Consider the following 24,570-nt stretch of genomic DNA (forward strand, 5'->3'; position numbering starts at 1 on the left):
AATTAGAGGCGAAAAATCAATTACTTTACCTGAAAATACATATGAAAACCTAAATCTGTTGAAGGGAGGGGGTGAAAAGTGTTGACAATTTGTATTTATAAGATTTGTTTTCTGCTGGGTGCACTTGTATGTCAGGAGTTTTAGGTTCGACGTCAACTTCACCAAGAATCCCCAATTTTCGCTAGGCGAAAATTGCAGTTGGCGAAATTCGTCAACACTGCCCTCACCCATACTCACCCATACTCACCCACGCTCGCTGTTCAATAGTCTCTTGTTGAGTCTCACGTACGCAAAAATTCTGCTTGCGCCAAGTTTTCTTTTGTCGCTGGGCAAAGCTTATTTCTAGAAACATGCAAATCATTTCTTGCACTTGGTGCAAAATGTTACACAGGTACATGCGCAAAAATTCACTGAAAAGTTTCCGGAAAAAGTGTATGTCAAAATACACCCGAGACCGGACCAATTGGATAAATTCATGTAACTTATGCGGGTCAGCCAGCAGTCGGACCTTTGGGCAATTACAAACATTTGTAGTATGTTTTGTGTGGAGAAAGGTGGATGAAGGCTGCATGAGAAAATGTAATAGTAATGATATCAAGCGCCAAGAAGACACTAGCGATGTATTAGAGAGGTTTAATTGCTCGTAGCGCGCTTCAATATAGCTGTGGAGCACAAGAAAAGAGGCGGTCAACAATGAGTTTGATGTTGCATGCACGAACTGCGCGTTTTATTCTTTTGAGAGTTTCTGCTTGATCAGCAAAATAGCGTTGTCGGAGACAAAGGGTGTAAGAAAAAACGAGGGGTAAGCTTTTTTTTCCTCTTCCTTCTTTTTGCATACAACAGCTTCTTCCACACTCTCTTTTTTATTCTTTCACATATTCTACTTATTATACTACATACTAGCTATGGCTCACGCACTGTCCGTTTTAACAAAGAAGCGATCGGTCAGCGCGCTGGTCATTGCCCTTATCTATGCGTTATATAAGGCCAAGCAGCACTTTCAAAGCCAGGCTGGCAAGAGTGCTGCACCAGGCCAAGCAGCTTCGTCGTCGTCTTCTTCCTCAAATGCTCGTACCAGCAGCTCCAGTAAACGTAAACATAAGGGCAAGGTGGGCGTCAATTCCACATTCTTCAAGCAAATGCGTGACTTGTTACCGATCTGCATTCCAGGTAAGACGAAAGAAGAGACAGCAGTTGTGTACTGTCTGAGCTTTCTGGGAAATCTCTTCTGTATACATGCATAAAGCAACGATTGACATGACGTGTATATATTCCAGGCGTTTTTACAAAGGAAGCCGGATTGCTCGCGGCTCTTGCTTCAGTATTGATTGCACGAACTTGGTTGGATATTTGGTATGTACCCTTCCTTCTTTTATACTACTATGAATGAGTCTTTCTCTGCGCGAAAGATAGATATCTAATCGACAGCTTTATTGGTTCCTCTAGGTTCTCTGCATTCAACGGGTAAGCAAAGGAAGAAAGTCAAAGAAATAATTCAAGAAGGAGGAAGGGTAAAGGCAGGGATCAGTATCATTTAAAGTTAACAAGGCATTTTGTGTAAAAGCTCGGTTGTGAAGGCAATCGTGTCGCGTAACAAAGAGCAGTTCATTGCCAAAGCAATTGTCGAGTTCGGATTCATGATGGTAAGCTTGGATAGACCATGGAAGAAAAGGAAAGCACATCTAAAGTGGCGTTGCAATCATGTATTCACTATGCTTTATCGTATATGTAGTGGCCAATGAGTATCGTCAACAACTCGCTTAAATTAACCATCAGTGCTTTGGCATTGTGCTTCCGTGAACGCTTGACAAAGGTTTGTTATTATCGGTATCATGATTACGCAACTGCTGAACAAACATTGACGCATGAATCTTTGTGTGTTATATCTCCAAATAGTTCGCCCACAACCAATATTTGGACGGCATCACATTCTACAAGATTTCCAACTTGGATAACCGACTTCAAAATGCAGATCAACTACTGACACAGGATATTGATAAATTTTCCGAAAACTTGTCGCATTTGTACTCGGATATTGCCAAGCCAATTGTAGATATTTTCTTGTTTGCTTATAAGCTTGGTGAAGCCATGTAAGTTTGGTGAAGTTTACATGTCTGCACATCAATGTAGAATACGTACATGACTGACAAAGCACGATGATGGGGCAATATTTAGTGGTAATGAAGCACCCTTCGCTATGATTTCGTACTTTGTTCTGTCGGGTGTGATCCTACGTGCATTCTCGCCACCTTTCGGTCGATGTAAGTAATTCTAATGACAGGGGAGGCTGTATGAGTGACGACCCGTTTTGTGGGTGTCATGCGACGTGAAAAGACGTCGGTGGGTAACCATCTAATGTAACTCATATAATCATATATTCTAGACACGGCTGCCGAGCAAAAGCTCGAGGGTGATTTCCGCTTCACTCATGTAAGAATTTCTTGGCTTTGAAGCTATATGAAGAATTCAGTTTTACTAACTAACATATGATTCAGTCGCGTATTATCGCGCACTCTGAAGAAATCGCATTCTATGGGGGTGGCGAGCGTGAGAAGGAAGTTGTAAACAACACATTCCAAAAGGTAATAGACGAAGCACTGGTTATAATAATGGGAAAGGGGAAGGGCAGTGTTGGTTGTATATATTAAGCATGCATTCCATCCACATTTAGATTGTCAACCATGTTCGTAAAGTATACACCTTACGCTTCTTGAACGGTATCTTTGACTCCGTCCTTGTGAAATACTGCGCAACTATGACAGCTTACTAGTACGTGTGGATTTGATATCATTAGCATTAACCTCCGCCCTTCATATATGGGATATAGTATTTTCGTTACTGACTTGGTAACTTTTCATAGTTTGCTCGCCCGTCCTGTCTTTGATCCTCGATATGGTAAAGCGTCGGGTGATTGTAAACATGTTGCTTGGAATGGAATGAACTAACCCAGAAAAATGTGTTCTTTTAGCAACCCATCATATGGGCGCTATGCTTGACGATCCAACCAAACTGATGGAAGATTATTCCAGAAATTGTAGGTCATCATTTCTTCATGAGGCTTGAAGGAGCCAGAAGAGACAAAAGCATTACTAACTAATCATTATTTTACTTAGCGAGCTACTTGATCAATTTGTCACAAGCTGTTGGACGATTGATCTTGACTGGACGTGATTTAACCCGATTTGCAGGTTACACGGTATGCATTGTTTACTGTTGTTACTGTTACTATCGTTATATTTTTTTCTAGAATGTTCATGTAGACAAAAGTGCTAAAAGAATCTTATAATAGCATCGAGTAGCAGAACTGTTTGAAGTGCTACGTGATGTTAGCAAGGGCAAATACAGCCGTACCATGGTATCTAATGAGACTGAAGCGACACGGAACAAGGGTAAAGAAGATAAAAAGCCATAGACATTGGGTAAAAAGGAACCACTAGGACAAGCTCAACTTATATGTGGTAAATATATATCTAGTGGTAGACTCGAAGGATATGAAGGGCAAGGTGCTCATCAAGGACGGCGTCATCGTATTCGACAATGTTCCTATTGTAACACCCAACAGTGATGTTTTGGTAAGCTCAGAAAAAGGAGTGCACATCATTCTGCATGATACTAATGACCAATGAAATATATAATAGCTCAAGGACTTGTCCTTTAGAGTAAACACCGGCATGAACTGTCTTATTTCCGGTCCTAACGGCTGCGGTAAGAGCTCACTCTTCCGTATCTTGGGCGATTTGTGGCCATTGTTTGGTAAGTTTTCAGGGGGCAATGTGTGTGAGTGTCAGTGCCCATTTTACTCATTCACCCGGCATGCAGGTGGCACTGTAACAAAGCCAGCAGCATCCAAGTTATTCTACGTACCACAGAAGCCGTACCTTGCATTGGGAACATTCCGTGACCAAGTCATTTACCCGGACACAGCTGCCCAGGCAAAGGCCCGTGGGTATGATGATGACACATTAATGGACCTATTAAACACTGTCCATCTCGGATACCTTGTGGAACGTGAAGGTGGCTGGGACGCTCTTCAAGACTGGGCTGATGTGTAAGTTTTGTGATTTACTGGATGGAGGCGTCCGGAGAGAGCGAGGATTGTATGTTTCAGCGGACTGATTTGTTTCTTTTTAATTATAGGCTTTCTGGTGGTGAAAAGCAACGTGTGGCAATGGCTCGTTTGTTCTACCATAAGCCCCAATTTGTAAGTACTTGCCCCCCTCCTTCCTTCCTCCCATCAGTTGTGCAAACAAACTAAATGATTAATTTTCCATTATAGGCCATTTTGGATGAATGCACAAGTGCAGTCAGTGTTGATATCGAAGCCATCATGTACGAGCATGCTCGTAAATTAGGTATCACACTTTTCACAGTGTCGCACAGGTAAGAAGAAACTGACATTTGTGGGGGGGGGGCGTGGGGGGCATCGCACAATGATGCTTCTAAAAATTACTCACAACATGGTACAGAACTTCCTTGGTACGCCACCACGAATACTTGCTGCGGTTCGATGGCGAGGGCCATTATGAGTTTCGAGAGTAAGTCATTAATTAGATAAATATGTAATTCCAATTTTACTAAAGAAATTAAGCAATTAATTTTTACTAGACTTGACCCTGAGGACATGGCAACACCGTTCGGCTTTGGCCATGGAAAGTCCAAGTCATCCTCAAAGTTAGACCATTAAGACGCATTTTCCTTTTTTGTAGTTAGACTCATTTTACACCAACATCATTATTACCCTCCTTACCTTTTGTCTTTGTCCTCTCCTCCTCCTCTTCCAAGAAAAGAGGACTGGTCGTAATATTACACACCAAGCCATACTTTACGAAAAAAAAAGAAGGATGTTTTGTTTTCTACTCTGTCCTTTAGAAAAATGCACTTTGTCGAACCGTGCTAAAAATTATTATTAGAAAAAAGCTATAAAAAAAGAAGGGAAAACGCGCGACGCCACATTTCAGTCCATTATTCAAATTACCCGCTCTCTCATTGTTCTGACCTTGTCCTTTTTTGGTACTGCCACGTACATTTTGGGAAGGGCTCCAATATGCGAGTATCCTCTCGGGTGCTTTTACATATTTCCTCTATGCTTTCTCTCATTACAAACCACCCATCTTCATTATGGCTAGACCACGAGGAAAGAGCGTCTCGCAACATAAACAACTGCAACAGCAACAGCAGCAACTTCAGCAACATCCACAACAACTTCCCGTCGTCGTTGACACTAGTAATGAGGTAATCACCCTTCCTCTCTCTCTCTGCCGCTGAGTGCTTCAAGTGAATGTAGGAAAAGAGACAGCTTACACGAACAATCGTGGTTTTTGTTGCTATAGTTACCAAACGTGAATGCCCAGTTGGACTTCATTAACAAGCTGGTCAAGTGGAACATTCAAGATTTGGACCACTTTATCAACGTCCTCACTGCACGGTAACTTTGACTCCCTCCGTCTACATTGTAACACGGAATAGCTTACAAGATTCTGTTCCTTCATATACCTTAGCATATCAGCCGAAGAATCATATGTACAATCCTTGGAACGTATTGAAAAAATCGCCCCTGTACCTGAACCAGAGGTGCGTTACTTTGGTGACGCACGGACATCATATCAGAAAGTCGCTATTCAGTACGAGGTATCAATGAGCCGAATGGTCATTGGACGACGCGAGGTATTAAAAACAATGAAACTTCAGCTGCAACGACTCTACAATGTCAAGGTACCCTTTCATTGTAATTACATACCTCGTAGAATATATATAGCGTCGCCAGGAAACTCAAAGCAAATACTGTTGCGTTTAGGAAACACAAGAAAGCCGACGCAAAAAGATTAAAACGATTCTTGGTGAAAAGAATTCGAATTACTTGACGTACCGGTCGCGCGACTTTAGTAAGCGACAACGTGCCTATACAACCAAATGCGAAGAAATTGATGCGGTCGAAGAAGAGGCACAGCAACATGCAGCAGCAGCAGCATCAGGAACAGGAGCAGGAACAGTTCCGCCTAGCACAGTAGCAGCAAGTGGTGGAGGGGGAGTGTTAGAAGAACAAGGGCCGCGAAAATCCAGCGACAGTGATCAGTCGGGTTCATCTGCGTCGCATGAGCATAGTTCGCACAGGCGCCGCATGGCGGGGTTGAAGGCACTACGAAATCAGATTGTGAATGCAATGTCGTCGGCAGTGGATCCGAATACAAGGGCCGCCAAACTGAAGCGTGATATGATAGATTTGGGTGAGTTAGACTTAATTCTCTATTATAAATATAAATTTACGGTGTGGGAAGAGCGGAAGGCACCGAAGAAAAGATACCCTTTTTTACTAAGCAGACCTATTATGTGATTGTTTAGATCGTGACTACCGTAAAAGCATCATGTTTATGGAACGATTACGAAGAAAACAAGTGGAAACAAGCCAGCATGCTATGAAGGTTTGCAGTCAATAGTAAAAAAATTAGCAATGCTCCTATGTCAACCGTCACTAATGCATTGCGCGGGGCAATGGTGATATTTCGTTGTTTTCGGTTCGCTAGCATGTAGAGGTCATGTTCTTTGACAAGTCGGAAATGACAAAGTCCGTCTTACACAACATACTCACGGTTGAACAAGATATGCAAGAGAAAGAATCTGCAGTAAGTCCACGCTAAGAGAGCAAGCCTGTGCCCCGCCGCGGTTTTGCTCCTTATATGCCCATTGTTCCTCAGAATATTGCATGCATGCAAATTGGGACGCAGAAAGAAAAGTTTACTTATTTGCAAGTGTGTATTTTTTTTGGTATGTAAATATAGCTGACTCGAACCGTGTTCCAGACTACGGAACAAGTGGATGGTCGTGCGGATGTTGGCTTGTTTTGCACCGAATTCGATAAACTCAAGGGCCAATTCAACGTTCCAGAGCAAATCCATTATGACAACTATTATCACGGCATATTAAAAGGTAAACTTGGCTTTTTTTATCTTACATAATACACAGCAAGAGAGGCGGGACTCTGTGGTTATTGTTGCGCTATTATCATGCATTAGGCAAGTTCATGTAACCTGATATTTCTACTATCAGATGTTCAATTCGGAACCTCGCTGGAATCGTATGCCAGGATTCATCACCGAGCTGTCCCACTACTTGTCGAGAAATGTATCAAAGCTGTCGAAGACCAAGGTGGTCTTAAAAAGGAAGGCATATACCGAGTTTCTGGCAGACAAAGTAACTTGGAAGCCCTGAAAGTGGACTTTGAAAAGGATGAAGTAAATGTCAATCTCGGCAGCTATGACGTATTTACGATCGCATCGGTGCTCAAGGTCTATCTCCGTGAACTGGAGTTTCCATTGTTTGCATTACCCATGAAGTATCGAGCTGAATACTCCAGTGAGTCTTTTTGTTTTTACATAGTCAACTTGATAACAGTTGTAGACAACCCTAAAATGCAGTTTGCGAGAAAAATGGTGGTAGCTTACTAGAAATGTATGGGGTTGCCTCTTTTTTTTTTTTTTCTCCACTGTTGATAGATAAGGATGATCCTACTAGACTACGTGAACTAGAATCCAACTTGATAGAGTTGTCTGATCCTCATCGAAATACACTCAAGGCCGTGATTGAGCATTTGGCACAAGTAACAAGTTATGCTGAAGCCAACAAAATGAACGTACAAAACTTGGCTCTGATTTTCACACCCGCAATCTTCCACGATCATAACAATGCCGAAAATCCGGGCGAATGGTGCAACGATAAGGTGTTTTCCGACCTCATCACCCATCATCACACATTGTTCGTCACGGTAGAGTCGGTGATTGCAGAAAGACAACAGCAGCAGCAACCACAACAAAGAAAGGGCAGTGTCAATACAGGGCGACCCCCTCTACCTACTAATAACAGCAATAATTCCCATCAACTGCAGCACCAAAATCCTCAACAACAATTTGCGTCAGCAGCAACGCTTCAATCCACCGCCGCAACCATGAACGACCAGCAGTTATTACAGCAGCCGGTGACAGGGTCATCTACGATCACTCTCCCGTCGCCTTCGCCCCATTTAGGCAATAGTAATAGCTACAATAACGAGCCACCTTTGCCTAGTTTACCACCTCCGTCCAGGATCCCATTAGAGCGATCAGATTCTCGAGGAAAAAAGCTTCTAGCTAGAAAAGATTCGCTAAATGCTCTACAGCGTAGTCCGTCGTTAATACAACAACAGCAGCAGCAGCAGCAACAAAAACATCAACATCAAAAGAAGCCATCCACTTCATCATCATCACAAAAGGAGTTGCCACCTACTGTGGCACAGCCATTGACTCCTGAACCTTCTTCGCCTGCACCCGTTGTAAAATAATTAATCTTTCTCCTATGTGTGTTATGTGTATGTATCCGAAAATAAAAATATAATAATAAAATCTATTCTTTTTGCAAACATCGAAGCCATTACTATGTAGTATCATACTCTGATGATTCTTACTATTATGTTACTGACGATCTAATATAAAAGAAAAAAACAAAAAACCGTGGTGTCACAAAAAGAGGGCTTTCGCGCGAAAGCCAAGCTTGCCCTGAAGCTAGATTCCCTTTTTGGGATATGAGCATTCGTTGGCGGCATGCGTCCCAAGCGTCTCAAAACGTCCCTTGTTTACGCAGTCTCCGCGCAATCCGCCGCTGCCGATTGCCCTTTCTCCAGATGACTGCCTGACTAAAAAGCAATACTACATAGCTTATCCCCAAGAATTAGGATTATAAACTCCACCACTTTCACTCTGCTCCGGCTGCTGCTTTCCCTAGTAATCGATCGATTTCTATGACTTTGTCCGATTCTCAGCGACAGCGTATGATATAGCTTAATTCGCCTTAATTAACGAAAAGAATTGACTCTTTCTACTAAAAATATCTTTGGTAGACAATGTTCTGATCGACAATTTTTGTTGTTGTTTGTCTCTTTATCAAGGGGGAAACTATTTCAAGGAGAAAAACGTATAAAGTGACGAATCTGCGTGTGTGTGATGGGATAGCATTAGTGTATATATGATAGTGGTTTAGCAACGGTCAAGAAAGGGGGGCATGCGATTAGCCACACCTCCTATAAAATTTCATTTTAGTGGTCACCACGTTTTTTATTTATTTTGCCATGGCAGCGAGGCGTGCGTTTTCGCGCGCGAGGGTGTGTTACACAGGCATGCATTCATTTATGAAGATATAAGTCCTATGCCTTATGTTTACGGACACTGACAAAAGAATGGCTATCTGATATGTATGCTAGTATGTCTGTAGAATATGCGCACCGGCTAAAGGAAACCTTGTTTCGTAGTTGTTATTGTTTCAGAACGCTGTGATGTACACATTGATGCACGTTCTCTATGCTGCAAATGAAGTAACATTAACAAAGAAAGTTGGTTAGGATCCACTAAAATGACTTAGTGGATCAGAGGAAGTTAATTCTGATGAAAATAGTAGTAGTACGTAGTAGACAATGAAATTGGTCAGCACCCAAGACAAACCAAAGAGGAAAAAGAAACAGGAATCCGGGTTATTGTCCTGTTTGGTTGAGTCGTGGCATATCGCGCGAGTTAGCACGGCATCCGCGCAAGCAGCCTTCGGCGGTGGATTGTTTTTGGCAGGATAGGGTGTGCGCGTGTGTGTGTGGGTGGGTGGGTGGGTGGGTGTGTGCATGCAAAGAAACAAGGATTCGTCATCAATGTAATATTGCAGAGCGGGACGATCGGTGTGAGTGGGTGTGTCAATGAGAGATTGAAAGCTGCAGTGTAACAATAGCACAGCACATTTGGAAATCCTTTGAGTCTCCTTTATAAACAAGCCTTTTCGACAAATTCTTTCTCCATTCTTTTCCGTTGTTCCTTTTTAATTTTCTTTACAGCAACACTATATACCATTCCAAGTAATATGTCAATACCAAACAACTATTCCAACGCATCGCTTTCGCACGACTGTCAGGGCTGGCTTCTGATCAGCAAACTACGGAAACATCTGGTGTGGAGAGCATCGCACAGTCGCTACTTTTGCACATTGGACGGTCCACAACTGCGCCTTTACAGTGGCGAGGTAAGGAAAATAAATTACTTGTCAATCGTCCCGGTCGATACACACGTATCAAGAAAGGTGCTAATTGTCCTGTTATCACAATAGAATGACATTCGACCCAAAGCCATCCTCGAACTTCAGCACTACAACGTCATCGCTAGCGCACCATCACAGCGAGGCATTGTGTTCAACCGGACCCCGTCTCACAAGACCTTTCAACTTGTATCACGCGATGAGGAGCATCGGCCGGATCTGATCCTCGTCGCAGAGTCAAAAGAGACCCTTGAAGACTGGGTAGACCATATGACAACCAACAGCCGCGCCGCTGCCAAGAACAACGACGTCCTCGAGAAATGGCTTGAACGCTTCGATGTCAACAACAAGCAGTCATCCTCTAGCGAATCGTTGCCGCCCTCTCCTTCCTTCTCGTTCACCTCATCCTCATCCTCGCTTCACAAATCGCCCTTGTCACCACTATCGCCTGTGCAAGCAGATTGGCCGGCTAGTACTTTGCTTGCTAGTGCTGGCAACAACCACACCATTCTTCCACCTCCACCACCAGAAAAGTCGATTTCTACCTTGATCCAATCCATTGTCGCTCGACGGAAGTCTTCGCCTGCCCTATCGAGTCATCGCCGAAGGTCGTCCATCTCACCTTCCAGTCCTACCACCGCACCGACAATGACCTTACAGCCGATCATGGATGTGGCCCACAGCGACTAGAGCTAGAAAAAAAAAAAAAAAAAAAGAGAGAAAATGGTTGATCCATTGCCTTTTCTTTAGAACTGTATACCTGCTCCTCCACTTGTTATAACATACTATAGACTTCCTTCTTATATAATAGCTTACTCCCACCAGCAATCCTGCCATACTATGTACAAAGTTTTATATTCCCTACACATCCTTATACGCTCCACATTCTCTGTTCTTTCCAACCATTCAATCACCACGCGGTATTTTATGCTCCAATTACCCCCACACCCGAAAAAAAACATAATTACATTGCAGGACGGAAGAACAAGAGAAAACAGACTAGAAGGGCCTGCCCTTGCTCGCTGTTCCTCGGTTCTTTCCTTCTCCCATGATACCCATTTTTCCCAAACCAAAACGAAAACGGATGATAATGGAGGCGTTGTACATACAATTGCAGTGCAAATGTCTTTTTCGACTTTTTATTATGTGAGTTGTGAGAAGTGATAAGCGGAAGGGAGATCGTAGATGAGGTTTTTTTTTTGGAGGAAGTATTGCTTTTTCTTAAATACAAAAGAACATGATGCAAAAAAAAAAGAACCAGCTTATTTGGGAGCTTCCTTGTCTGTAAGAGAGTCAAGACAATAAGAAAGTGTGCAGTTAGTAAGCATGTCTCCCACATTCATTCATTCACTCAACCACTAATTCCGCGAGCATATGTCGTTATAACTTACAGGCCAAAGCATGTTCTTCACCCATGGCAGATACGACAGTGACCAACAAGTCCTTGCCTTCGTCAAAGTCGTTTTGCAACTGCTCACCAAGGTTGGTGTCGGGAAGCTTGACATCATCCTTGGTATCGCCGTCGTCCAACATCAAGCTAAGGAAACCGTCTTCGACGTTGATGACCTGGTATTCTTTACGCTGGACGTTGGGGACATCCATGTTGTGGGTCGAGGGCGACAAGTCTTCCAATTTCCTGCAAGAACACAGCGAGATAAAAAAAAAAGGCGAATTTAATATAAGGCTTCTTTCTCTTTTACTCACACACACACATAATCCAAATAGCCCTTTTCCTCATATTACATGCTGCGCTATAATGTGGGTGTGTGTGTGTGGTTCCACACCAACAGAACAATACAAACACACACAGCGTGATATTTTTTTTCTCCCTCTCTCTATAGCACTTTTTAACCTGTAACGATACTTACTTGCCCGTGAAAATGTCAATGGCAACCAGATGGACCTTGGCGTGACCGTGCTTGCCGGTCTTGGAGGTCGACATGTCGACGATCTTACAGGGACGACCCTTGATGACGACGTGACCGTTCTTGCGGAGAGCAGAGCACTGCATGGGGAAGGTCAAGGAGGCACCGGCATCGGCGGCACCGAAGGTGGTTTCGTGATCGTCAGACATTTTCTATATAAAATTATTCAAATAAAAAAAGTTTAGAGTTACATATATATTTTCCTCCACTCTTGTTGTTTCTATAACTGTTTAATGCACTTTTTTTTCTTTGTGATGCAAAAAAAAAACCTGTACTCACCGTTTAGAAGAGTAATGAAAAGGAAGGTAAAAAAAAAGGTTCGACAAAGAAAGCTGCATCTTAAAGCCAACGTAAAAATTTGAACAAGCCACAATAAAAAAAAATCCGTCAAACGTCGGATCTGGTGTTCCCCAAACCTGTTTCGTTCGTTCGTTCGTTCGCTCCTCCGCCCACGTCCGTTCTTACACACACCACTAAAGAGAAATTATCATCGTAGCTGTTACTGATACCACGACCATCACTCAACCCTATCCAAATGAATAAATATTTCTCTTTTTCATTCTCTAATGCCGTCATTACCGTCTTCCAGTGCTACCACTATTGAGATGACGTTTTTCCAAAGATATGGTACATAGTATCTAAACATTGGGGTGTCACTGACTTTTATGCTTGACCAACCAAAAGAGCTCCTCGTTGACCTGTACTATCAGCAGGACATATGCAAGAATACGACAAAATGAAAGACATGGATCTTAGTCCCTGCAGTCTTGCGGATCGATCCACCGCAGCTCGTAATATATAAAGCTACTTGAATCCAAGAGCACCATCTTTTATTCGCGTTCTGTCACTTGTACTGGTTCAATCTACACACTCTTACTAGGCAAGTTGAACTTAACAACAGTAACCTACCACCAATGGACATGTACCTCCAACCGTCTCTCACTCATCTCCGACAATTGAGACCCCACTAAGAGGGCTGATGTACCAAAATAGGATGCACTAGGGGGTCCCTGCCTCGCTTCCCTTTACTTCGTGTCATACAACGGAAGGGGAGAAATCCTTTGAATGCCCGGGTAGTGAACTATATCAATCACATTCTATAGCTATACCCGCGTGGCAAAATTAATAGAATCTCTACTGTAAATGTCGGTAGACATTGCTGTCTGAGATAGAGCTGCCATACTAATCCTAAATTCTGCCCTCCATATTATTACAACACATACACATCAATTGTTGATAGTGCTGCTGTGGGCTTCCAACATTACAAGACATTCCCAAGATGGTATGTCAGTAAAAAAATAAGAGATGTAAATATAATAAAAAAAGCCGTCTTGTCAAGGAAAAGTTCATCTTTAAGGACAATATATGCATAATGTTCTTAAAAAACATACTCATAAATAAGCGATGCATACATACATTGTATATTTTGTACAAACAAATAGTAGTTTGCTCGATAGGTTGCTCGGATAAGTAATCCCCCTTGACTTTACGATACATGGTACGCGAAGAAGTTAAAGATCGCCCATTAAGTATAGCACGTGAAGAACTAACAATTTAATTTCCTTGCTTTTCTATCCATTACTAGTCACTCACTCTAAAACCTGCCACGACCAAAAGTAATGACGGATTGTTAATGGAGGTTTATTGTATTCGTGTAAAGAACTGATGGCTAATCACTTTTTGTCAATGCTAAACGTGCTCGCCCCTAGAAATGACAGCGTTACGTTTAATCTGCGCTGTATACTAATTAGGTATCCAAGAAACCGTGAGATTTGATCTGAAATCGACAGAGTACTATTATGTACAGGTGATTCCATAGCAGCCATCTATGCGTGCTGGTGGCTAGCTGATGGCATTGCATAGCTCCCATCTGATCAGCAACAATTTTCGATAGCCGACGAGTATGCCCAAACAGAGATTAAGCAGCACTTGTTGCTAATATAAAGGAGGAAACTATATTATAATATAACAGGAGTAGAATATTGGTTCTGCTTATGCAATAAGAACAATCTCCCAAGATGCTGGCTCTAATATGTATAGCGCTTTTGTTTTTTCTCCTCCCTAAAAAGGATGCATGACCAGCCTATGTTACCATTGGTAAATTTCGATCGGTCGACCCAGAGGTACAGCTCTATGACCCTACCACCTTTACAGCTCAAGCGAAAGCTGGAAATCTCTAACCGAACTTACTCTCTTTCCCTAATGTTACAGCAGTAAAAGCTGTAAACCAAGCGAATCTCGGCGGTGTGCCACATCTTGAATTAATATTCCGGGAGACCACCCAGCATAATCAATGATAATACTAAATCGGTTCAAATAGAATAGATGTTTAGTCTACTTTTTGATTTGGGGCCTTACTATATCAAGACTTGTCTCCCCAAATTTTTTTTTGAGAATGTGCAATGCTGGCTATGTACTACTACAAACTAACAATTGACCCAAAAATTGATGATCCACCCAATCGCGATTGCAGCATGCAGCTGCAAAGAGAACGCTAATGCATGACAGTTCAGGTCACATGGAAGATCAGCAGTGGTGCAGTAGCACTTGTTTAGTCCACTGGCTCTTTGGGTTCTTTTGTGGCTGTAATATAAAAAAATACCATTATTCCCTCTTATTACAGTAGTATAAACAAAATAATGCACATCATCATTACCATCTATCTATTATCTCCCACCACTTGTGTTCAGTAAACATCTCTCACTCTCGATTTACATACCTTTCGTAATATACAGTACACACGATGAGATATAGTTGCTAGATACTATTACTACATTACAGATAATGTATACTATTACGCGATCATCGTATTTTAGAATATGCATCATTACCGCATGATCTCCTGAAATTTGATAAAATAACGACATATTCACATATAAAGGGAAAGGAATGAATGGTAAAGCAAAGCTTATATACTTACACAACAGTAGGATAGTTTATTTTAACTTTGATTGTATTGTTTGCTTGGGCAAGGAGCGACAGCTACTTTTTGTTACAACTTCGGCTCTACTGAGTAAAAGGAAAATAACAATGACTACAAATGAATGGATATATACATAAATGCCCCTACTCCTCGGAAGAATAAAGTGACAAATACAATACATACTGGTAATTCTAATATACAGTAAATGTTTGTGAACTGCTGCAGTTATGCATCTTGATATCACATTAAAGATGGAATGTGACGAGCACGGCTTTTCGAATATTCTCGTATACCCTATCATTAATCCCTTGAGGAAGTAGGTTCTAAACTTGAATAAGGACATTCACTGTATTGGTCGACTAACAAACATGTTTTGAAAAATCATAAGAACGAAAAAAAATTATACTTACAGTGTGTGTTTGGTTTATGTATTTACAGAATCTTGTAGTAGACTTTTCGATGCACACAGAATGCTAATTAGCAAGAAATATAAAGAAACATGAGAAGCGACAGGGGTTAGTAAAGAGGATAGTAAAAGGCGGAGAAGGGACTGCTGTCCATGTCAATTAAAAAGAGCTATGCTTTATCATTCCAGGAATTGACGGCGGGCGGCGGCAGCGCAGCATTTTACAACACTTTCTTTATGGTAATAGTCAGAATGTTTACAGCATATACGGAGTCAATCAACTTCATCTGAGAACTTCTTTTTTTTTTTCCTTTAGAAAACCACGGGATCATCCTTTTTTTTTCTCAATCGCAGTCAAGTCAAAACCCTATTACACTTTCTCTGTCCATAAAGTATGCAAAACATATTGACGCACAATGAAAATGATGTTTTGCTTACCAGTTTGTTTGGGCAAATCAAAACATATTCCAATATGTGAACTTTATAAACATATACGGTCATCATGGGTCATTCTATGTAAAACAATAAATGTGCAATGCAACATGAGCTATACATACCTGCTAACATGGCCTAGATTTTTGCTAATTTTTGAAACCAAAAAATGTCAAAGAAGCCTTCTTCTCATTTTGTATCTTGTTACCGGTATGTGTAGTAACTTTTAAAGTTATTTATACTCCATTTTGAATATTTGTAACTAGCAGAAAATATGTACATACTGTAATGACCACTGGATACAATCACAAATTGGGGTTGCATCAACTATATCCAAAAGATGCCTATATCAATTATCATTACATAGTATCAGAAACGAGAAATCGGATAGGCCATTGTAGTTTTTTTTCTAGATGTTCTCGGAACATGTATGGGCGGGTTATCGAATGTCAGGTGCCCCAAAGAAATATGCATCTACTTGGCTCCATTATCATAAAGAGGAAAAAGTTATTGCGCCCAGATACCGTGAGTCTATTCTCGGTACATTACGAAGAACTTACGCTTCATCAAAGCTTAAAGACAGAAACGCACTCCTATCATGAAAAAGAAGAGAGAGAGGTCTAGAATACAGCGCCTTGTTTCGTTTATGCTTAGCGCTAAAATAAAGAATAACCGGTTCCAAAGCTTCTGTGCATAATATAAATATATATATATATATATATATATATGCCCAACCTCTCTTTTTTCATCTCATTCGAAGCCAGTATTCCTTATTTCGAGTCACCCTCTTATCGTATTTTTTTACTTTGCCGGTACTCCTGTACCCAACTTTATTGATATATGGGCTCATTACGTATTCAACACTATCACCACGTTTATCAAGAGTACTCGTCAGAGCAATGCGACACCATAAACGCTGTTCAAAAACACAACCGCGCATCCGATGAGCGTTCGGCAGACTCAAGCATCACTACTGCAGGCACTATAAGCATACAAGACGTTCCAAAAGCACGAAAGAAGACATATGGGTGCACGTACTGCGGTAAAAACTTTTCAAAACCCAGCGCTTTGCAACCCCATGTCTATACGCATACAGGCGAAAAACCCTTTGTATGCCATATGTACGGCTTGTAAATCCAGTGTCAACTCTATAACACAGCACCTTATTTCCTTTTTCCTATCAAAGTCATGTATATTCACATCAAACGTGGATTTCTGGTTTTTTTTTCCTTAGCTCTGGTTGTAGTAAGAGATTTTCAGTTATCAGCAACTTACGACGTCATCTCAAGGTACACGCTCCAAAGAAGAAGACTGTGTCAAGAACTCGTATGTCGTGTAAACGAATACTACGTGTTCGACAGCTGGCATCCATGGTGCAACTCCGCCAATATGGAAACGACCTGTCGTCTGTTCAACCTCTTTCTGCTCTACAAGAGCAGCAATTACAGCACTATGACAGTACAGCTGTTTTCGGTCTCGCTACCGATGCCGCCGGTATAAAGGCACGTGTTACGCCATGGAATACGTCCAGTGACGAACAAGACTCCAATGCCTGTATTCGGCCGGAAGCGGTACAAGAGCTATCTCTGCCAACGGGAGCCACCACAATCAACAGCATGATAGCTGAAATGTCAATGGCGCCGTTTGACGAGGCTCTAACGCTGCATATCAATGCTTACAATAATGCAGGAACGACAACAGCAGCACTGAATTCTTTGTCTTTTGCTGGTACTAATAGTGTTAGTATAGACACCATCGTAGCGGACGAATGGATGATTTGATATTTTTTCTTGGTTTATGCCTAAAATATGCTCTCAACCCACCACCCCTTTCCGCTCCTTCCTTTGTATGTATGTATACAATTCGTTTAGTCTAACTTATATATGATTTTTGCTCGTTTATTGTCGATATATGGATTTTGTACATGGCTTGTTTCTTTGCATTGTATATCTAGACGTGCACTTTTCCCAGCTCGCTGGCTGTCTATGAATGCAACAACTCATATTAAGCTGCACCGTAATAAAGAGAATTATGAAGTATGTTAAAAAAAAACTTGGTAGATATGATGTTTTTTTGTTATAAAGCCCTAAAGTAATCGAGTAGTAAGTTATTAAAGATATCATAATCCTTGTGTAAGGTGAATGTTTGCTTTTAGCATCGTATTCACAGTAGCGAAATAGAATCCTTACGCTCTACATATTTAAATAGGCTGCTACGTTACATAACAGTTTAGCATCTTTCGCTGTTATCAATGACATTGATGCTGTGTCAATCATACACATTTACTTTACTTGATCCAAATATAAAAAATAGCATTCACCTTTTTTGTGTCCTATTTCGAAAGATTAAGGCCTTTGGTACCTGTGGTTTTTTTTAATGCATAAAAAAGAAAACCAGAGCCCGCCCCACCCGATTCAGTGCATACATTTTGTAAAGCTGCTGTGTGGGAGTAAAACCGTCACAGCACCCCTACCACCGACAGCGAACGCTAAACACAGCAATCCCCGTTTTGATTTTTTTTCCCTTTCAGCTCCACTAAACCTTCCATCAACACCCCCCCTCTCCTCATGAACTCGGTACGCGTTCTCGTTCGACAGGCAGCAACGTCCACAGTTCGCCGTACTGCCATTTCTCGGCGCGCCTTGCACGCATCGCCAGCCAGCATGTCCGACGCGCTGTTTGTGGTAAATTTTGAAAACGAATAAAGAATCCTCTGGACCAAAAAACACACAAACACTTTGGCCTTTGAGAAAATGAACGCAATGCTAAAGTATAAAAAACGAAAAAAAAAACCAACCATCCATCCATCCAATGTTTTGTTGCAATAATTAGCATCGTGACACGCCCGATAACAATGCCAACACTCCTTTCGAATTCAACACGGAGAATAAGAGCCGCATTGAGGAAATCTTGAAAAAGTATCCTTCCCAATACAAGAAGGCAGCCATCATGCCTCTTTTGGATCTTGGTCAGAGACAACACGGTTTCACCTCCCTTTCGGTCATGAACGAAGTTGCTCGCTTGCTCGAAGTACCACCCATGCGTGTATATGAAGTTGCTACTTTCTATACCATGTTCAACAGGTATAAAAAAAAATGTCATGGAAAAAGGCACAAATCGGACATGAAAGGGGAGTAACTCATGCTATATATAAATATATTTGTACACTGTAGAAACCCTGTAGGCAAATACTTTTTGCAGCTCTGCACCACTACACCTTGTCAATTGGGTGGTTGTGGCTCGACCAAGATTTTGGATACGATCACCGAACATCTTCAAATCCAACCGGGTGAGACCACCAAGGACGGTATGTTCACGCTTGTCGAAGTCGAATGCGCTGGCGCCTGTGTAAATGCTCCTGTGATGGCCATCAACGACGATTACTATGTAAGAAAGAAAGAGAGAGAGAGAGAGAGAGATGGAGAAATACTGACTTTTTTTTGTGGTGATTTTCTGCATGAAAACTATTATTTAGGAGGATCTTACTCCTGAAACGACCAAGAAGCTTTTGGACAACTTGAAGAACAACAAGTCCATCACACCTGGTCCTCAGACAGGTCGTCACACCTGTGAGCCTGCTCCTGGTGTTTACACCACTTTGACCGAAGAGCCCTACGGTCCTGGCTTCAAGGTTCGCTCGGATTTGTAATTAAGAAAAAAAAAACAGCTATAATAGATAAAAAAGAAGAAATAAACCAGGTACAATAAAACTACTCTACGAAACTGGCGCTACCAAAACAACACATATACTACATACACGGCATCGTCACCACCGTCATCCATCATCCATCATCAACAACAACAACACCATCGTCAGTATCAGTACTAGTATCAGCAGTTTTAAAAGAGGGAGAGTGGGAAATTAGAGAGAGTGTTATTTTTTTGTTTGTTTGGGGATACTCGCTAATAGAGAAAAAGAGGGAACTGTACACATAGAAGGAAAGGGAAAAAATGCAGAAAAGAAAGGGAAAGAAAGATAAGGTGTAGAAACATTCTAAAGGAGCTAAAAATGACATGTGGAAAAAAAAATGAAACTTTACACGAAAATGAAAGGGTGAATAGCAGCAGTAATAGTAGTTAGTGATAAGGGTTGTAGTAGACGATGTTGTTATTGGATCGTCGCTCTTTCCGCATGATAAACCATGTAACCAGGAAGACCATAGACCGAGAATCCCATGGCATTGGCAACCTTACCAAACGCCTCAGCCTCGACCTGATGTTGGTAGACAAACGGCGGAAAGTTGGCGCCTTCACGGTGAACGTGCGACTTGACCAATGTAAATGTTGCACCTACACCGTCGAGGGGAACCTTGTGCTCTTTTCCTAAATGTGTTGGCATATCTACCAGCTAGAAGATTGTGGATACATTAGAATAGGAGCAAACCCAGCACTGAGAACCCGGGAGGGCGCTTTTTTGCGAGAGAGGAAGGGGTCTACAAGTAAAACTTACCAAAGAACGGCCAGATCCTACAGAATCATTTGCACACACGCCCCAAGAGAAAAGGGAAAACAGGGCTTAGATGCTATGTTGCTTGCGGTGTGGATCTTTTGCCAAAAATAGAGTTTTTTTTTTTTTTTTTTGGTTACCTTCCATCAAAATAAAGTCCTGTCCCACCCACTTTTGCATTTCGAGTGAATAATCCGTTTCAGCCCAATTGCTGCGATCGTATGCCCAAAAGGCATTGTCCTCGCGGTACGCCAAGCAGTTGGGCACGACAACGTCGCCATCGATCCGCATCAAGTCGTCAAAGACGGTGGGCGGATACTTGACGACATCCACATCGACCCAGGCTACCCAGCTGTGGAAATCCCGCAGCGAGGCAGCCAGCAGAAAGTTACGGGCGCGTGCCATGATCGTCAGGTCGTACGGCTCATCATTGTGGGTAAGCTCAAAATGGCGCTGATAGACGCTGATCGCGTGGAATCGTTTGAACCACCGGCCTTGAAGACGTCGCACGCGCGACTCGAGTGCTTCGAGCAGCGTGCTGTCGGCAGAATCGGTGACCAGCAAGCCGATGGAAATGAGATGGTTCGGGTATGTCGATGCGTCGAGTTGTTCAAAGTAGCGGTCGAGGAGATGGGCTGTGCTGATGCCCTTGACGAGCGGTGTCAGGACCAGCAGATGTTCGTTGTGGACGCGGGCCTGGGCGGTGGCGTTCAGGCTGTTGAGATTGAGGTAGTATGAAGTAGGGTCGTGCGTGGATGATTCTGTGGTTGGTGCCGGGTCCGGGTATAGCGAGCGCGCGGCGTGGCAGGTGGTATGTGAGTAGTGGTTGGAGAGGGATGACAGTGAGTAGATGAAGAGTGCTGACAGAACAGAAATGATGACGACGAGGCGTCGGCCGCCCCGCAGCGTGGACATGATTGGGGTTTTCTGAAAGTGATTTATTGGAGATCTACGGCGGATAATGAGGATGAGGATGATGATGACACTAGGAAGGTGCTACTGCTACTGCTACTGCTGCTGCTGCTGATGATGATGTAAATTAAAGGGCCGGAAGCGTGTAGTATTAATGGCTCGCGGGTTAAAGCAGTAACAAGAAGGTAAGTTGTAGCAGCAGTAATGGTGGTTGTCGGTCTATGCGAGTGTTGGGAAGGCAAAGGAAAAGAAGAGAGTCAAAAAAGAAAAAGGAACAAGACTTTTTTCAACTTTACCGCTCGAGTTGGGGAGGGATACACAAGCACCCCGAAAAAAGAAAAGGCAGTTTGAATTGTTTACCCTGGCTTTTTTTTTTTTTTTTTGTCTTTTTGCTCTCTTTCGACATTTTTTTTTTTTTGTTAAAAAGAAGTGTGTGTGTGTGTGCGCTAAAGAAGTACCAAATTCTCAACCTTTGGAAAAAAAAACAGTTAGAATAAATAGACCGGTAATTCTCGAGACAGAGCCATTAAAAACTGGCTGGACTATTATCTCTGTTTCCCGGAAAGCAACGGAAAAAAAAAAAAAAAGAAACTATCATACTACGAGTGCAAGAGGTCAGCACCTCATATTCAAGCGGAGTTGTATCGTCGGTTGCACCACACACACACACACAACCAAAAAGTGGATCGTCGTTTTTTTTTTTTGGGTCCATCTATGTAGGATACATTAGGACTTGTCTCCCTCTGTCTCGTAGTACCTCTACCTCCTCCCCCCTTTAAGAAGTTCCAGACTGTGTACCCGAACGGGGTAACAATGGTTGTTGCACCATGATCTACCTAGCCCGTATATATAACAAGTGTACAACATAATCTTCAGCAGCACCAGCAGCTGCCAAGAAAATGAGTTTGCATGCCCATTCCATTCTAGCTTATTATGTGTCTCATTATAGCTTTTTTTTCTTTTTTTTTCATATGCACATCATTTAGCGCAGTGATCTATTTACGCTGCACTGAAGAATGAATTCTTCCCCTCCACCTACCTTTTCCCATTGAAATTCATTATTCTTCAATCAAAACACAGGAACTCAAAAAAGTATGAGGTTGAAAATTTATTTTTGTAAATCCACGGAATGGGTTGCACAAAGTTTCTTCATGACGACAACACAAAAGTGTGCCCCTTCTTCCTGCCCCATGGCTCTGGCTGAATTTCGATTTGGCATTCATATTTAGTAACCTGGTTTCACAATAATTGGGCTATTGCTTGTGCTGTGTGTGTGTGCGCCTGATGATGATGGTGATAATGATAATGATATAAACAGCCCATCTACTATCTATGGCGACGTTTCTTTCTTGATGATTTCATAAGACAGCGCATGGAAATGGATTGATTTGGTTGATTGTGTGTAGTAGTAGTAGTAGTAGTAGGATACAAAGAATGAATACAATGAATGAATGAGTGAGTGACTGACGGAGGGAGGGCTTTTCTTATTTTATATATATATATAGGAGATCTGGAGGAGGGTGGGATGGGGGGAGGGGGTGCAAGGGAAGAGAGGACAAGGAAGGAGACTGGTAAAGAAGACAATGGCAGTTTGTGCGTTTGTATGTATGAGAATGTGAGTGTGCTGAGGACGAGGGAGGGAGGGGGGGGTTGTATAGAAAAAGTGCGATCGACAACGGGGAAAGAGAAAGGGATTGTATACTATTTACATAGGGATGATTGGATGATGCTGACGGACGGATGGACGGAGGGCGTGACAGAGACCAAACACATTCTTTGTGGATGACGATGATGATGCCCTATCGTTGTTGAGGATGTGGCTCGAGCCAACCCAATCGTGCAAACAAGGCCCACAGGTGGCTGACCTTGTTCACATCGATTCGACACAGCTTTTGAGCGTCTGATTTGCGGAACGGCACATTTTTCTTGTAAGAGTCCTGCGCACCGAGAACCAGTGAGCGCTTGCACATCAGGTACTGTTTGGGCTGCAATCGCAATTGAGACGCAATATTGGCTTCACAGGGATGGAGGTGTTCATAGAACTCCATGTGGTCGATCTGAAGCGGCGAGTTGGCTTATAACGGAAACAAGCATCGAGGTTTAGTATATATATATACTCTCTCTCTCTCTCAAGTCACATTGCAAAAAGAAAGGCAAGGGGGGCGGGGTGTTTACCTTTACCTTTGTAAGTCGGTCGCACATTGGGCTTCCTGTCAAACACATCGTACAGAGGCACCCATTCAGGATCATACACCAGCGAATCGTCAACGGTAACATCCACGCGATCATATGCAGCTGCAGCTTCGGTTTTGGCCTTTTTCATGTGACGGTCCGCTTGCGAGGCCAATGTCGAAGCATTGCTATGGCTGGCTCGTTTTGCTGTTGAACATGACATGTTGTCATCATCATCATCATCATCATCATCATCTTGTAGTACGGCTGTCTCATTGCTATTACACCATCCAGTCATGAGGCTGCTGCTGCTGCTGCGGCTGCGGCTATTGTTGTTGTTGTTGTCGTTGTCGTCTTGTTGGCTGCGGCGACTGTGTTTATGATAAGGATATGAACAATAGTAATTACCCAAGCGCCGCTGTTCTTCTTGTCGCTCCCTCTGTAAAATAGCCTGCATGCCATACTGATGCACTTGCGCTGCATTCATGCAGAAAGAGAATGCATGGTCTGCTGCATCGGATGAAAGCCCTCGCAGAGGCATTTGCTTTGTCCTTTTTGGTTTAGCCATTGTATTCGAGGCAGTAGCTGTTGTTGTTGTTGTTGACACCTTTCGCTTTCCATGATAGACATTTCGAGCTTTAGTATCGCTGATTCGTGCCTGTTGTTGTTGTTGTCGTTGTCGACTCGGATCATGCGGTCGTCGTAATGGTTCGGGAATGACAATTTCGGGTACAACGTGAGCCATTGTGGGAGGGATAGCAGGTGGTGGTGAGACGGGAAAGGGTCGAGGAGCGACGGCGAGGGATGAGGGTAAAGCCTTTTGTCGTTCGAGATGAAACTTGAATGTCTTTTGGTGGTGGTGGTGGCGACGATCTGAGACAACAGCAGCAGCAGTAGCAGTAGCAGCAACAGTGTCCATTGAGGCAGGAGGTGACACCGGAGGAATGTAAATTACAGTTGGCAGCAGATCCTCATGCCCGTCGTCATGCTGGTGGTGATGGTGATGGTAGTGCTTTGATACGGTATCCATGGGATACGACTTTGGGGTCACGGGGGGTGACAGCAATCGATCGTTGTTCATGAGTGTGGTCAGGTCCATTCGTTCGTGTCGTAGCAGAAGAAAAAAAGAGTGTAGGGTTTGGAAGAAGGAGGGAAAAAAAGAAGAAAGAAAGAAAAGAAGAAAAGAAGCGAGAGAGTCTGAAAAAGAGGCAAGGCCCATTTTTATCCACAGATTGGTTTTAGCTGTTTAATCTTGGCACATCATCATTTAATATTTTAAAACTAATCATTTTTCTTGTGCACACTCTTCCTCACT

The 24,570-nt window shown here is 42.6% G+C and overlaps 9 protein-coding genes across 9 annotated transcripts; 5 read left to right on the forward strand and 4 right to left on the reverse strand.

The window, feature by feature from the left end:
* Positions 1-905: 905 nt before the first annotated feature.
* Positions 906-4,684, forward strand: BDB00DRAFT_880879 (ABC transporter transmembrane region 2-domain-containing protein; the record flags this gene model as incomplete). The annotated part of the gene is made up of 20 exons (XM_053128043.1): positions 906-1,170; positions 1,278-1,353; positions 1,565-1,643; positions 1,733-1,813; positions 1,897-2,090; positions 2,176-2,261; positions 2,384-2,430; positions 2,496-2,582; positions 2,672-2,769; positions 2,861-2,895; positions 2,969-3,034; positions 3,141-3,196; positions 3,290-3,389; positions 3,475-3,572; positions 3,639-3,753; positions 3,820-4,048; positions 4,138-4,201; positions 4,277-4,380; positions 4,467-4,535; positions 4,606-4,684. 20 exons carry the CDS (start codon positions 906-908, stop codon positions 4,682-4,684), a joined length of 2,028 nt encoding a protein of 675 aa, XP_052985373.1.
* Positions 4,685-5,118: 434 nt separating this feature from the next.
* Positions 5,119-8,311, forward strand: BDB00DRAFT_866603 (uncharacterized protein; the record flags this gene model as incomplete). Its single annotated transcript, XM_053126245.1, has 9 exons — positions 5,119-5,232; positions 5,331-5,425; positions 5,499-5,712; positions 5,795-6,224; positions 6,340-6,419; positions 6,522-6,620; positions 6,777-6,924; positions 7,045-7,350; positions 7,491-8,311. 9 exons carry the CDS (start codon positions 5,119-5,121, stop codon positions 8,309-8,311), a joined length of 2,307 nt encoding a protein of 768 aa, XP_052985374.1.
* Positions 8,312-9,818: 1,507 nt separating this feature from the next.
* BDB00DRAFT_218334 (uncharacterized protein) lies at positions 9,819-11,125 on the forward strand. Its single transcript, XM_053116513.1, has 2 exons — positions 9,819-10,026; positions 10,111-11,125. Exons 1-2 carry the CDS (start codon positions 9,868-9,870, stop codon positions 10,726-10,728), a joined length of 777 nt encoding a protein of 258 aa, XP_052985375.1. The 5' UTR covers positions 9,819-9,867; the 3' UTR covers positions 10,729-11,125.
* An 8-nt stretch (positions 11,126-11,133) lies between these two features.
* Positions 11,134-12,291, reverse strand: BDB00DRAFT_948806 (eukaryotic translation initiation factor 5A). Its single transcript, XM_053129558.1, has 4 exons — positions 12,243-12,291; positions 11,907-12,115; positions 11,430-11,674; positions 11,134-11,320 (listed from the first exon to the last, which is right to left on the reverse strand). The coding sequence occupies exons 2-4, from the start codon at positions 12,110-12,112 to the stop codon at positions 11,301-11,303; spliced, it is 471 nt and encodes a 156-aa protein (XP_052985376.1). The 5' UTR covers positions 12,113-12,115; positions 12,243-12,291; the 3' UTR covers positions 11,134-11,300.
* A 1,419-nt stretch (positions 12,292-13,710) lies between these two features.
* BDB00DRAFT_783213 (uncharacterized protein) lies at positions 13,711-15,859 on the reverse strand (the record flags this gene model as incomplete). Its single annotated transcript, XM_053120361.1, has 9 exons — positions 13,711-13,757; positions 14,154-14,162; positions 14,683-14,733; positions 14,950-14,997; positions 15,070-15,077; positions 15,180-15,214; positions 15,297-15,359; positions 15,731-15,771; positions 15,850-15,859. 9 exons carry the CDS (start codon positions 15,857-15,859, stop codon positions 13,711-13,713), a joined length of 312 nt encoding a protein of 103 aa, XP_052985377.1.
* An 882-nt stretch (positions 15,860-16,741) lies between these two features.
* Positions 16,742-17,016, forward strand: BDB00DRAFT_727123 (uncharacterized protein; the record flags this gene model as incomplete). Its single annotated transcript, XM_053118258.1, has 2 exons — positions 16,742-16,845; positions 16,959-17,016. Coding segments are annotated over 2 exons (162 nt in total), but the record flags the coding sequence as incomplete, so codon positions are not given.
* Positions 17,017-18,291: 1,275 nt separating this feature from the next.
* BDB00DRAFT_753809 (thioredoxin-like [2Fe-2S] ferredoxin-domain-containing protein) lies at positions 18,292-19,373 on the forward strand (the record flags this gene model as incomplete). Its single annotated transcript, XM_053118715.1, has 4 exons — positions 18,292-18,408; positions 18,557-18,807; positions 18,898-19,111; positions 19,200-19,373. The coding sequence occupies 4 exons, from the start codon at positions 18,292-18,294 to the stop codon at positions 19,371-19,373; spliced, it is 756 nt and encodes a 251-aa protein (XP_052985379.1).
* Positions 19,374-19,850: 477 nt separating this feature from the next.
* On the reverse strand, positions 19,851-20,852 carry BDB00DRAFT_752374 (uncharacterized protein; the record flags this gene model as incomplete). Its single annotated transcript, XM_053118640.1, has 3 exons — positions 19,851-20,072; positions 20,214-20,239; positions 20,312-20,852. Coding segments are annotated over 3 exons (789 nt in total), but the record flags the coding sequence as incomplete, so codon positions are not given.
* A 2,030-nt stretch (positions 20,853-22,882) lies between these two features.
* BDB00DRAFT_866609 (uncharacterized protein) lies at positions 22,883-24,354 on the reverse strand (the record flags this gene model as incomplete). The annotated part of the gene is made up of 2 exons (XM_053126246.1): positions 22,883-23,157; positions 23,265-24,354. The coding sequence occupies 2 exons, from the start codon at positions 24,352-24,354 to the stop codon at positions 22,883-22,885; spliced, it is 1,365 nt and encodes a 454-aa protein (XP_052985381.1).
* Between the last annotated feature and the right edge of the window lie 216 nt (positions 24,355-24,570).

This window comes from Zychaea mexicana, assembly GCF_025766255.1.
Source record: "Zychaea mexicana strain RSA 1403 chromosome Unknown BDB00scaffold_2, whole genome shotgun sequence".
Taxonomy (NCBI): Eukaryota; Fungi; Mucoromycota; class Mucoromycetes; order Mucorales; family Lichtheimiaceae; genus Zychaea; species Zychaea mexicana.

Excerpts from the sequence above, each read along its gene's own strand:
- BDB00DRAFT_218334 (XM_053116513.1), top strand. The coding sequence starts at position 9,868 with ATGTCAATACCAAACAACTATTCCAACGCATCGCTTTCGCACGACTGT. Across the intron at positions 10,027-10,110 it reads TGCGCCTTTACAGTGGCGAG|AATGACATTCGACCCAAAGC; the intron begins GTAAGGAAAATA and ends TTATCACAATAG.
- BDB00DRAFT_948806 (XM_053129558.1), bottom strand. The coding sequence starts at position 12,112 with ATGTCTGACGATCACGAAACCACCTTCGGTGCCGCCGATGCCGGTGCC. Across the intron at positions 11,675-11,906 it reads ATTGACATTTTCACGGGCAA|GAAATTGGAAGACTTGTCGC; the intron begins GTAAGTATCGTT and ends GTGTTCTTGCAG. Across the intron at positions 11,321-11,429 it reads TGAAGAACATGCTTTGGCCT|ACAAGGAAGCTCCCAAATAA; the intron begins GTAAGTTATAAC and ends ACTCTCTTACAG.